The sequence below is a fragment of the Centroberyx affinis genome, unplaced genomic scaffold (assembly GCF_046629955.1).
Source record: "Centroberyx affinis isolate AG114_WGS23_722 - 3 ecotype Tasmania unplaced genomic scaffold, CSIRO-AGI_Caff_v1 ptg001115l_1, whole genome shotgun sequence".
Lineage (NCBI taxonomy): Eukaryota > Metazoa > Chordata > Actinopteri > Beryciformes > Berycidae > Centroberyx > Centroberyx affinis.
The window spans coordinates 44,325-58,829 of record NW_027279657.1 but is presented as its reverse complement, the minus strand read 5'-3'; the positions used below and the strand labels follow the sequence as shown (position 1 = coordinate 58,829).

Here is a 14,505-nt window from a genome sequence, read left to right as displayed (position 1 = left end):
ATGGAGGGAAGAGACAGTTCCATTATGGTTTGAAGGCATCGTTAATTACTCAATGATGGTTTTAGACTATTGGGCCTTTGGTAGAGCATTGACTGCTTTTCAATTAAGTGGCCAGAGGTTTCAGTGACATGGACTATGAACAATGATTAAGATGTGGTGACATTAGGACAGCTGTAACACAGTTAAGCCGATCAATAAAGCCACAATATGGGATTCTGAGTCTATCAGTTATGTGTCATATGCATTTTGAAGTGTGTCTTCTGACCTAGCTGTGGAGGGGGCGAGTAAAAAGAGTATCAATGAATTATCACATAAGACGAACACTGCAAATAATCTCTCAAAATACAGGTAGGTAAATAAATAATGGATTGTATGTTGAAATGTCTCTGTCCTGCAGGCCTCCTGGAGAGCAGCATGCGTCTGAAGCCCCATGAAGCTCAGAGCTACAGGAAGAAAGCTCTCTGGGTGTCCTGGATCTCCATCGTGGTCACACTCATACTGGCTGTGGCAGCTTTCAGTAAGTCGATGAAATAATGCTATGTAAGCTGAAATAATGTACTTTTAAGAGGAACAGTGAAATCATTCACCTGTGTACCAGCAGCAGTATCAAATGTGGCAGCTTGTCTGAAAATACAAGATAGATACTGCTGTGCTTTTGTGGGACAGCTTCTTCATTTAGCTATCTAGTTTTGATAAAACTGTCTGTGGCACACTTCCTTGTTGACCAAGAGGAAATGATGCCATCTAAACTTTAAGTTCCCATGTCTAGTATTGGTGCAAACATAACTAGCTTTAACTGAGTCTTCACTTGCAGACTTAATATCCTTTCCCTCACAATGTTGAGTTTAAAAAAAGATACAAAAACACTGAGTTACACTGCTTTACAGAGGTAAAGAGTAGTAACTACTTTTTGTCAATTTTATTGGTTTACTGGAGGTCAAAGGTCACAACTACATTGACTTTAAACCAAAAATATAACCGTAAATGCTTTGGATAAAATCACAGACTAAATGGCTCATGAATGAATTGCTGGGTTGATCAATTCAGCAGCTAACACAGTGCATCAAGGACACATTTTCTATGGATTCCTACAGTATGAGCAGGAAAATGTTCATAGTAATGTTTATTTTTTCACAGCTCACATTGAGTATGTAGTAGTTTTTAAAAAAAAAACGTTTTATTAAAAGTAGCAGTTATCCAAGCAAGGAAAATTTAATGTTAGCCATGCATAGGCGTCACTGGGCTGGAATGCAACACAGGGCTAACATTTGTTCAATAGCATGAAAACAAAGAACAAATGGATTGAACCCAACTAGAGGTCAACTCTCCAGAGAAGCACAACTCCAGCAGGAACAGGGATGGAGCATGACACTTCAGTCAAGCAGTTTTTCATAAAAGCTGATAAGTTGTTTTGGTTACATGTGGAGATCTTGATCAAGGCTCTTCATATCCTGTAAGACACTTGAGCAAGTATTTTACTCAAAACCTCATGAGATGCTTGCTGGCTTAAATGGATAATTTTAGCCACAGTTGAGATCAGTACTATTGTGGCGTGACATGATCCATTTATTTTTCTATTTAAAGCTACAATATGCAACTTTTTGACATTAAAATAATAATTAATAATTAAGATATAGGCCTATCATACCACATCCATCTGGATCAGTGTGTGACCCTGTGTGTACATGTAAATCCCCCGTTTGCCTGAAATTGGCTTTTCAATGATGTTTGGGACATTTTGGGGTGTAAACTGTTTTCTGTGGGCGCAGCCAGTGGTGAACTGGGTTGTGACTATCCAGCAGAGAGAATTACAACAACAACACTGGCGGAAAGCAGTAAGAAATGAAAGAACAGCAAGGCTAAACATGAAATGGGTGAATATCACCATTGCTTTCTTTTATTGCCAATTCCCTGAGTTTGTTGTCTCCTTCTTCAACACCTGTGGAGACTTTACGGATGCTGGTTCTCAGTCTCAGGCTAGACGCCGTTTCAAGGTAGACAGCTCATCAAGATGAGTGACAAGTTTTGGGATGTGAACATGACCAACTGTGGGGGAGGAGGGCGGGACTATCAATATGCTTCCTGTCTCAAGTTACTTATTGTAGTTTTAAGAAAATTAACAATGCCTAGAAATGCTGCGAAATTGAAATGTTTCACTTAGAGGCTTTTAATCAGATGTGAAGAGCAAACTCTAACACATGATAAAGCCTTTACCTCGAAACTCACCATGTGCTACCTTAAACTTAACATTTTAGTCACAGTTATAAGAGCACAGTTCCTTAACAGTCTTATGGTCTGCCTGATGATCTAATGTCTGGTTTTGTGAACTGTGGGACCTGACCCAGAATGTGTGTTTGGGCTATGCCTGAAGTTTTCATCAGCTTTCAATTTCAATTGCTTTCTCAATAATATGGTTTAATTGCAAGTAAAAGAGAGTTTTTCCACACATTTTAAATACCATTTCCTAAGCATGTGTAACCTACAATACTCAGGTGTGTGAAGGAAGCAGAAGTAGTTTGAGAATCCATAGATCTAGCATAATTTTGGTAATATGCAATTAATAGCTTAGACAAGAGATAGGGGTAGGATAGCATTTTCCTAGTCAGCATTTTCGTAATAGTACCTCTATTACATGTACAATCTAATGTCCATCATAAGTCTTGCTGTCCCTTTGCCATGTGTGCAGTGTGTTGTACCTGCACCAGTGTCACCAAGACAAATACCTGAATGTTTATTGTACTTGGCATATAAATCTCACAATCTCACAATCAGATCTGGAACAAAATCACTTGATTTTCATGTGGACTTTCCCAGGTGACGCTTGTTAAAATGTATAACTATTCGTCTATTCATTCATCTGTTCATCTATTCATTAGTTGTTAAAAAATTATCAAAAGGCAGTGTCTTCTTAATGAACCTCCATGCTGTCTTATGACTGCAGTCATTCCTTTTACGGATTAATTTAGAAACCTTTCATAGAAATAAATATTTCCACATGGATTTTGACATTTCTCAGAGGTGTGCGGAACAAAACATAGATCAATGATCCCTCTGATGTTATGAAAGGATGCAATAACAGTTTCAAAACACGCTGTGATGTCTCATGTCTGACCACTGTCTGATCTGAATGCAAGACAGGATGTTGCTTTGTCATCCTGGCTCAGCGTCGGTTTCGAGTCAGGATGTGTTCTAATTTATTCAAACCTTTTTTTCTCACCCACTGTGTGTTGACTGAGTGCAACTGAGCCGTCTCTCTCAGCGCTGCCCTGCTTCACACTGATTCAGCTGCATGGATTCACACCTAGACTCTGCCCAGTTTAACACAAAGGCACCTCAGTGAAAGTATACTGGAAGGAGGGATGAGCATTATTGATTCGCTTCTTGTACTCACATCTTCCCATCTGGTCTGAGGATTTGAGCTGGCAGTCCTCTGGTCACAAGGCCTCTTCTCTAATCTTAAATCAACCTGCGTCCCATTCTAATTCATGTTAATAATTCATTCAGAGCTGTATGTGAGAAAATGTGTTAAGTGACAACCAATAATCCAAAAGAGGATAAATATTTAAAAATGCAAGAAGCTTCTTCTCGTGAACATGTTGCAATTTTTAACCATCACATAGTGAAATGAAACACATTTTTTTATCAGCCAAAAATATCCAAATGTTATTCTTGAAAGAAATGTATTTAATTGGCCACACTAGACTAAGTATTGAAGTATGTTTAAGTATGTTTGGTTTAGTTGAGAGTGCTTTGAGCAAGATGAGAAATCAAGGGATGAATGGAAAAGGAAAGAGAAAAGGGAATGAGGGAAAGATCAGAAAGTCAAAAATGTTCTCACCACAGGTTCAGTCATATAAAACAGCAAAGAAACCACTATATGAATGAATGCTGGGTGAGGATGAGACAGAGAGAGGTAAACATTGCTACAGTGAAAAACAGAACTGACGTAGAGCAAAGTAGAGAGATGGAGGGCACAGTTTGTCAGTGTGTGTGTGTTTGTTTGTGTGCGTGTGTGTGTGTGCGTGTGTGTGTGTGTGTGTGTGTGTGTGTGTGTGTGTGTGTGTGTGTGTGTGTGTGTGAAGGATGTTCAAGAAAGACCAAAGAGAGAGACTTAAACAGAAGAACACGGTGGCCCACAAATAGATGTGAACCACTGAGACTGAGAGTGAGACAAACATTAGTGAGAGAAGGCATAAGTGTGTGTGACAGAGAGAGAGAGAGAGAGAGAGAGAGAGAGAGAGAGAGAGAGAGAGAGAGAGAGAGAGAGAGAGAGAGAGAGAGAAGCATTGCAGTGAAGTCAAGAACAAGGGAAAGGATGGAAGGAGGAGCCAGAGAGAGAGTTTGAAGGTTTGTTTTATGCATCTCAATGCTTTGGCAACACTGACATCGTCATCCATGCCAATAAAGCATTTTGAATTTGAATTTGACAGCTGACAGTGTGTCTCTGCCAGTCATAACTGCAGCCTCGAGGGGGGTTAGGACAGTAGGTTAGGAAATTAATAAATGAACACAACGCTTCCCTCCTCTGCAGCCACACAGGATGGGGAGTCAGAGAGAGAATTTGAATTTTAAAAACTTGTTTATTGACCTCTTCATCTTACAAATCCATTCAGAAACCGGTGCACAAGTCCTGCTATCCGCAGCATTTAGATTGCACTAGCTCCACATCATAAGCAGAAAGCAAAAAAAACAAGCACAAAAACAAAAGAAAAAAACAAAGACTCAACACAAAAAAAAGAAAGACTCAAAGCAAAAATAGACAGCAGAGAGGCAAGAGCAGAGAGGCCGATTCAGTAAAGCAGGCAGGAAGGAGAGAAAGATGGAAGACAGAAAGAAAGGGAAGGGGATGGGGATGTATGTATGTGTGTGTGTGCGTGTGTGTGTTTGAAGGAGAGATGGGATGAAAGAGAGCGGAGAGACAGGCGGAGGTATGGAGAGAGGAGCTGTGAAAGGTGTGAGTGTACCGGGGGGATGAGGCCGGATGAGGCCTGGCAGGCAGCATCAGGGAGCCGGAGCTGGTGATGGCTCAACTTTAAAGAACGCCAGCGAGCCATTTCATCCCGCGAGTGCCCTACTTTCCCTCCCTCTCTCTCTCTCTCTCTCTCTCTCTCTCTCTCTCTCTCTCTCTCTCTCTCTCTCTCTCTCTCTCTCTCTCTCTCTCGGTTTCTTCTATCCCCTCTCTCCGCACCATCCCAGTTTCTTTCTGGCTCTGCCTCCTTTATAGCTTTCTATTGCTCGTTTTATTTCCCTTATACTCTCTTTTTCTCTCCTTTATTTGTCTATCCTCTCTCTCTCTCTCTCTCTCTCTCTTCCCCACCACCACTTTCTCTCTCCCTCTGTCCCCTTTTCTTTTTTGTCTGCCAACCTTCCTGGCTTTCTGCTCTTTCTCTTTTTCTCACTTTGTTCTTATCTGTCTTCCCCATTGCTCAATCTCTCTCTCTCTCTCTCACACACACACACACACACACACACACACACACACACACACTCTCTCTCTCTAAGGGCCCTAGGACAACTACTGGGATCCTCTGCCATTTCTGTGACCTTCAGCAGCATTATAACGTTTCGATGGGAGGAGGGTTCAGGAGAGGGTCCAGGGCCGGTCCTTTGTAATGCAGTTTCAATGGTATTGACTCCTGAATGACTCTAGTGGTCTAATGGTGGCTCTGTGTTCGCGCGCAGCCTTTCACAGATCCATCTCAAGGAGAGAGGTCTTTTGTGCTCTCCAGGCAGGCTATTCACCTGCTAAGATGCTAGAAGTCTTCTGCACTTTATCAGACGTATCAGCCTCGGAAAGTGGGCAGAGGTTACGCTTCGAGAGCTGTGGGCGGAGACGTCACTGTGCTGCATCTGTGTTGCTTCTTGTAAATTTGATTTGATTTCACCTCCGTGGTTTGGGCCGCTCGGAACTGACTGGCTTTAAACTGGCTGGAACAGGTGAGGAGTGTGAAGTGATAAGTGTAAAAAGTTAAGGTGATGGAGTGACAACACGGGATTGTCCGAATGCTGAAAGCCACAAGTTGATACTTGACCACATTTCCTCGATGAGGTGGTGAGCAAGGCAGCTGATCAATACACATGCACACACACACACACACATATTTACTTATGTCACTTTTGGGGTATTTACATAGACTTACATTCATGTCCTGGAGACTTACCCTAACCCTAACCATAACCACTACTTGCCTAAACCTAACCCTTACCCTAACCTTAACCTAACCCTAACCTTAACCACTGACCCAAAAATCAGCTTTTTACCAATTGGGGACACAGCTTTTGTCCCCAATTGCACAAGCCGTCCCCACTCAACTGGTCTTAAGTCTGGTGTGTGTCCCTGAAAGTGACTTAAGTCATACCACACACACACACACACACACACACACACACACACACCCCTTAATGGTACATTGATGTGTGATTTTAGAAAGTCGATGAAGCAAATGAAGCAAGACTTTTGTTTCAAAATGAAATATTCTCCAGTTGAAACAAAATTGACAGATGTGATAGCTGTGATAACATTTTAAAAAGAGAGTAGGTAACTGGAGACCTGAGAAAATGAAAACACTTTTACAGACTCGATCCATAAAGTAATGGATTTTTCTGATTTGTGTTTTGGAAGTGAACACTCCAAATCTTAACATCTATTTTGTATTTTGTTTGCCTTTCATAATGATGTCAACTTTTACACTTTTGGCTGCCAGGACTGTCAGCAGATTGTAAAATCAAAAGAATTAATAAGTTTGTAATATGAACACTCCGTCAGCATGATTAGCAAGTTAGCTGGATCCCACTGCAAGCACCCAGGTGGTTTGTGTATACAAATAACATGAGCAAAAGTTGAAATTCAGCGGCATTTGCTTATATTCCGTGCATCAGATAAAAATCAGATAATGAGACCAAATAAAACCAGCGTATCTGCTGCAGACAATACCTTTAAATTCTACTGTGCTCCTTCCCAGGCGTGCTATTGTTTATTTGTGTAGTTTTATGTAAATGGGGTCCGAGACACTAAATGTCAATCCTGAAGCAATATTTTATACACTAGACAAGTTCAGGCTCTGCACTTATGTTCTGTGGTGTTGCATTCATGGCAGGATTGCATTATGTTATTTGTTGGGACTTAAGTTATGTCGTCAAAAGTTTCTTAACCACATCTCCCCGCCTAAATACTTCTATAGTCCTTTTGTCTACTATAAATCCCAGCCTACCGATATGGCAGTAAACTGAATAGATATTGTTTCATTAGTGGATAATGTATAATGGGATTTCTGCATTGTGCTGGGACCAAACATTTGATGTGGTGCATTTGTATTCTGCTTGCTAAGCGGCCACAGGGAAAGCTGTTCCATATTCAAACCGGGGGACCGGCTCCTCACCAACGAGGCTGATTTTCAGATTGCCTTAGAGGCCTTTTAGGAGCCGGCTATAGGAGCTGGCCGCGGGACAAATAGGCTGCCTGCGTGATCAATCTGTCGCCCTGCCAACAACCATTTGATGTTTGTGCAAGGAGCCGGCAAGCTTGTGCAGGGAGGGAGGGAAGGAGGGAGGAAAGGGAAGGAAGCAGAGATAGAGAGGTGAGAAAGGGACCAGAAGGAAGGTGGAAAAGCTCTTGGTGGATTAAACGGGACAGAGGGAGAGGGATTGACGGAGGAAGAGTGAGGGAGGGGGAAATGGAAGTATAGGAGCAGGAGAGGTGCAGAGGCTGAGACAGGAAACTGGGTGGAAAACATCAGAGAGCCAGAGAGCAATGAAAAGACAGAGTGTGTGAGAGAAAGAAGAGAGAGAAAGTGTTAGCGGGAGATAGAGATGGAGATGGAGATAAATAGGCCACTGACAGATGCAAGAGAAACAAGAAGTACTGTAGAGCCAAAGACACAGAGTAAGAAAGAAAGAAAAAAGAAAGAATGAAAGATAGAAAGAAATGAAGAAAGAAAGAAAGAAAGAAAGAAGGTGAAAACAAAACAAAAATAACTTGGTTCACCCCGTCTCATCCAAATGCTGTATCTATGTGTGGTCCAACAAATCCCCATGTGAACGCAGAGAGCCTCATTTGGCTGAGAAAGCAGCACACAACTTTCCTCCCAACTCTCTCTCTCTCTCTCTCTCTCTCTGTCTCTCTCTCTCTCTCTCTCTCTCTCTCTCTGCCATAGTGCTGTCATTAGTGTGATTTAACCCAGATACATATAGTGGAGGCCCAACACAGTTATAAATAAACCATCAAATCTATTACATTCTGGCTTTCCATCTGTGGTTTAATTACATAGCTGTAGATAGGAGGAGCAGAGCCAGAGGAAATGTGAAAAGTCACCTTTTTTTGAAGGGAGAGTAGGAGTTGGGACTTAATAAGAGATAATTCATAGTATTCTGTTACATCATCACACGGCCATCTTGGTAGGAAATTAACAGATGATTATAATTGAATGACAGCCACAGCCAATGAGCTGTGTGTCTATGGCTGTGTATATGGTAAAGCACCATATTGGTAGCAAATGCATGTGACATCATGGGAATACTAGATCAACCATTGTGTCAGAACAGCAGTAAATTCAACAGGTCAGTACCTGTAGACCCTGTAGAGGCTTTTGGTGTAACTGCTGCGTCTTCAGTTAGTGATTTCCTATGTTTCCCACAGTGCTTCACTTACTCAAAACACAACACATGTCTTGTGGCTGTGCGATTGTTGAACGCCAGTGCAAAATGGCAGAAGAAGAAGCTCTTTGATTCTGAGGGACTGACACTGAAATCTGATGTTTAAAGCTAATGTTTTAGATTGCTGAAAACTTTTCTGCTATCAAACTCCAATGTAGCTGCATTGGAAATATCTTGATTTGACATCACGTTGTCCACTTTTTGCCAGTTATCAGTGAAAAAAAAACAAAAAAACAAAAATGGGCCCAGAAAAATGAAGTATATCACCAATAGCTGTATTTTGACATTATTAGTGTTTTAGCAATACATCATAAAGATGATCTATTGCAGTAACTTAGTAGTTGTTTTGCTATATTCTGCTTGATCTGTGTTGTTTGACTGACCTAGAGTCTTGGCCAATTAGTTAAGAAATATTTTGCTTTAGTTTTAACTACTAGTGAAAGTCCTTGGGTTCCTAAGCAGTCAACCAGCAACAATAAGTGATCTCACTTGCCAACTTATCCTTCCACTTAACTGAGAATCATGCTTCAAACACATACACCAAATAAAGCAAAGTAACAAAGATTATGAATAAAGACAAACACACTGAAATAAAATGTAGTTGGTGAATACACACTCCAAGAACAGGTGATATCAAAGGTTGACTGCTAACAAAGTAACGCCAGTAAGATATTGGGGGAAAAAAACAAAAAAAAACTGGAGTGATACTTTCATTAAAATCCTTTAAAATCCTTTCATTTACTTTGGTGTTTCCTTAGTCAGCCTGCAATAGAGTCTGGGGCATGTTTGGACTTTTGGAATAATCCAATTGATTACATTGTGCTGAACGAGACTGATAAATCCAGAAAAGCGCTTGAATCTGTTTCAGATACCAGTCTGAGTCCTGGACCAGTTGCTGTCAGTTTGATCCCTCCATCTGCTGCTGTTGGTCCACCCACCATCCCTCTCACTTTCCTCTCTGGACAGACAGACTTCCTGTCTGTCTGTCTGTTTTTCTGTCGCTCCCTCTCTCTGTTTCTGTCTCTCACTTTCTATGACTCTCAGTCTCTTTCTGTCTCTCCCAGTCAGTAACAACCTCTTGCCTCCTCCCGGTGTTACTCTGTATGAAACACGATCTGGTTCACTGTGACTACTAGCCAGCCTCTCTTCACTTTGCTCCTTCTCTTTCTTCTTCTTCTTCTTCTTCTTCTTCTTCTTCTTCTTCTCCTTCTCCTTGGCCTGCTCTTTACCTGGCTTTCATTAACATTTCTTTCATTTCTCTCTCTCCACCTCCTCCTACCTCATTTTTTTTCATACTACTTTTATTCAAGAAAATATAGCAGCACTTACAAGACTGAAAAAGTACAACTCACAAAGGCACATCATCATCATCATCATCATCATCATCATCATCATCATCATCATAGCACAATTGAATCAGAAATTAGATTGAGAAACATATGTACAAATATTTAGACACACATAAAAAAACGATAGACAGACAGAGAGAGAGAGAGAGAGACAGACAGACAGATAGACAGATAGATAGATAGATAGATAGATAGACAAACAAACAGACAGACAGACAGACAGACAGACAGATAGATAGATAGATAGATAGATAGATAGATAGATAGATAGATAGATAGATAGATATTACCGAACCATTACAGGTCACGTAGTATCATTTGTATTTATGCCATGTTCTTCAGAAATGTGACAAAGTGCTGTAATATTGTCAGGATCCATTCTTTGTCATTAGAGATGATGCATTTGCCTGCTGTTGCTGCTCTCTGTATCTCATTGGCTGGATCTGCAAGGATAACACAGGCAGCGGAGACAAACAGATGATGAATCATGGTGGGCAGAGTGTACACAATAGAGATGTTTGGACTCAGCCGTACAGTGTGCTATCTGCAGGCCATTCATCATATCTGGGCAGCCACCGCAGAAACAACAGTATCACCATTATCCCTCTTTCTGTCTTTCTTTCTTTCTTTCCCCTCCCTCCCACTCTCTTTCTTGCTCCAGTTCCACCTCTCCCAGTGCTTTACCTCTCTCTCCCACCCACCTTCCCTACCTCCCTCCTTTTCCTTTCCTCCCTCCCGTCCTTCCTCCTTCTCCGCCTCCAAGCCTCCTTCCCTAGCTTCTACTCTCTTCCTCCTTTTTGTCCTATCCTCCTCTTCCATCCCTCCCTCCCTACCTTGCACCTCACCACACACACACACACACACACACACACACACACACACACACACACATACACACACACACGCACACACACCATCTCCACCCCCTGCCCCCACCTACTACTGTCTGTCTTTCTCGGGACAGAAAACACAATCATTTATTCATTTGCTTTCCTTCCCTGTACAGTCTATTTTTACTGGTAAATACCAGGTTGCCAGCAGGGAGGGAGTGCGCCAGGCAATATGGTGTCAGACTTAGAAATGAAAATAATTTATTTCCTGTTATTCTTCTCCAGTTTTTTTTTTGACTGTGCCTTTTGGTTTGTTAGTCTTTTTTTTCTGCCATGGGAATAATGACACGCTTATCATAGTCTGACTTTGGAGTTACTATTTTACCATAACTATGGCTAATGATGCCTGATCCCTGTACTGATTTATAGGTCTGTGTACCCATTTCCCTACATACAGTATGTGTTTGTTTGTTCGTGCGTACCCTTTCTATGCCCCTTTCCTGTGTGTGTGTGTGTGTGTGTGTGTGTGTGTGAGAGACATTTTTATGACCACTGGCTGCAGTTAAACTTGTCAATTTATCTCAAAGGTGATTTTTTTTTTTTTTTTTTTTAGATCTGGTCATAAATATCTGATGTTATAAGACCACCTCTCTGGGTCTTCCACTGTGCCTTTATTTTTGTCCATAATATCTGGGTCTACTTTTCCCCCAAAATAGGCAAAATAACAGGCACATTTCTGGGTTGGGGGGGGGGGGGATTAAATTATGGGGTCCATTGACCTCTGACTCCTCCACCCCCCCGACCCCACCCTGACCCTGAGGTTTGTGAAAATCCTAGAGATAGGCTGCTTCTCCTGTCCTGAGCCCCTGGGGATAAATCCATCTTTGTCAGACATGGACGGACGGCCTTATGGCCCGGCTGCAGACGGTTAGCCTGGCAAAGCTAACTGGTGATGGTGGGTTTAATGTCTTTGCTTCTGGCCTCCATGGACCCTCCTGAGGACTTGGGCTCTCTGAATGAATACAGCAAAAACACTGTTTGAACTGGCACAGTTGTACTGGGGGATGTAAATTTCATGCGCTCTGTGTGTAATTCCAGAGGAGCATTTATATGGGATCAAGAACCTCTGTGATTTTCCTCAAATTAGTGCTTTTAAGCCTGGTTGTAAAACGTCATCAGCTTCCCCTCCGGCTATCTGCCAGCTGCCAAAAGCGAAACACATTATTATGTTACAGAGATATCTATTCAAACTGGATTGCTATTATCAGATGACCTCTGAGTTTGCTGAAAAATAGTCCATAATTTGCTCTAGATTCTTACTTTCAGTAAAAATTATGGACATGGCAGAGTTGTACTGGATTAAAGTCGCAGATACTGTTGGTAATAATTACAGTTACTGGACCTTCCGCAGTAAAACCTATCCACCTCAAATAGGTATGATGAGACTGGATTATTCTCACCTTGTCTCAGTGTCTCCACTGTGTAAAAAAGGAGGCCTATCTTTGCTCTTTGCAGGTGCAAAAGGAGCAAAAGGCTGACTCAGGGAAAAACAGAGAACTCCCAAATGACACTGTTTATACAGCAGAGAGCATCTTGACCAACACAGGAACAGAGCAGTAAATAACAGCAGGTGCTGTGCTCCTGTTTTTCAGCATGTGAAATTTACAGGCTGCAAAATATACAGTATATTTTAATTGTTTCAAGTATTTGAACTATTTGATGTACACTTGATAAGAGAAAAATCCACCCACAAACACTTTAAAACTGTTACAAGACAGGTATTGGTGATATTCCTTGCATTCCTGGACATGTTTTGTTGTTTGGTGGTGTATTTTTCTTATTCCTGCAGACATCTGACCAAACGTAGATGACATGACATCACACTGAGATATTTCAGCACTCCAGCACAGCTACAGTGGAGTTTGATAGAGTAAAATGTCTCATCTAAAACATGAAAGGTAAACATCTGGTTTTGGTGTCAGAATCGAGAATAGAGCAAGGGCTTCTTTCTAGACTCATCATTGTACACCGATGTTCAACAATCATATGGGGAGAAATCCATCATAAATCCACCAATTTCTCCACTGACAGCCTCAATAGACCATAATTCACTGCAGCTACAAGACACTCTTGCTCTTACTATGCTATCGCTATCTCTCGCTCCACCTACATTTATAACCCAGAGCTGAATGCAACAAGTTTCCCCCCGTTAATTACAACACTTCATCACAAAATGGAAAGCATTGAACATCACAGATTGATGATATATAACAGTGTAAGCGTTCCTTTAGTCCCTTAATTTGGTCAGAAACAAAGCAGACATATCAGTTTCAATTTCTCCCTATATTCTCCTTATGTTTAGTATATGTCATGGTACCCAAGTCTGAGCATTCAGGAATGAGACTATACAGAGGATGGCCTCCTGGGAAGGGGGCAGTATACTTGTAGTTAGCACAAATTATTCACTTCTTCCCCGTGTTACTTATATATTACAGTGCAGTTGACAATTTCCCTGCAATTGATTCCTTTCGTTACATTTGAACAATCATCCTCTTTGCGTTCCTTTTCCCATCAGGCTCGTCTGACTGTCTTATCACTTTTCCTCCACATACCTGCACAGAGTCACACAGCAGACCCTGTCCACCCCTCTCGTTCCTCACATGCTTTTGATTCCTCGTAGGCCTGCGCTGTAACAATAGTATACAATGTCGAATTTTGAAGCTTAGCGAGGCCACAGATTGGCTGTCTACTGGTATGTTAATTTTAAGTGGTTAAGTAGCCGATTCTTTGCTGTATCTTACTACTATGCTCTTAAGAGGATAAAGCTTTCTTTTACAACCCATGATTTGATGCTATTTGCTGAGAATCTGTTTGGTAAATGGCATTTATTAACAATTATATAATGAATGCAAATCAGCATGTGCAAGCTTTACTGGCTTCAGCACCATTGAGCTCCACTATATAGTACAATACTGCTGACAGAACTGGGACAAGGGGGCTTTGACTCCCCATAGAGTGGGGTTACTGACGTTTTAGCTAGCATGCACAGTAACCACTCTCGCATAGCCTAGAGTATAGCCTAGAGTATAGCCTAGAGTTCATTGAAATTCTGCATTTTAAACTGAATCAAAAATCTTTTTCCCCTTCAGAATATAAAGAGTGCTCTGCGTGTATCCTAGTCATTGTAACTATAATTTAAAAACAAACTGCTGTCATGCTGTAAAATACCTGATAAATACACATCTGTGACCTCATAACAGTTAATTTAAATATTAATGTCGCTAACCAAAAATCCCCACTCATGCTACTACTTATGTGTCACATAGCAATCACTTTGTTTAGCTGCTGTTCAAGAACTACATTGCTTGGTGGAAGAATTACATAAGTCGGAATGATCATTTTTATTGATTAATACTAAAAGGTTTGGTGAAAAAATTTGCTTCTTCTCTTCTTCTTATGCTTTTTATTGCAATAGTGAGTTACTGCTGTGCTTTACTGCATTAAGCCATTTGAGTCACTTGCACTTAAACCTGTAAGTTGCACTGTGGCTGTAATCCAAAATGATTTACAGAATTGGACATCGATAATGATATCATGCAGTGCAGTGATGTTGCTTTTTTACTGCATGGTTTTCTGCAAAGTACCACACTGCCACAATAAACAGATCCCCCGCT

The 14,505-nt window shown here is 41.2% G+C and overlaps 1 protein-coding gene across 1 annotated transcript in view; it reads left to right on the top strand.

Moving 5' to 3' along the window:
- The window catches only part of LOC139647819 (transmembrane protein 163a-like), a 63,571-nt gene that overhangs the window by 4,840 nt on the left and 44,226 nt on the right, over positions 1-14,505 (top strand). Inside the window, exon 2 of the mRNA XM_071523795.1 lies at positions 398-517. Coding sequence (XP_071379896.1) covers positions 398-517 — 120 coding nt within the window. The remainder of the gene's footprint in view (positions 1-397; positions 518-14,505) is intronic.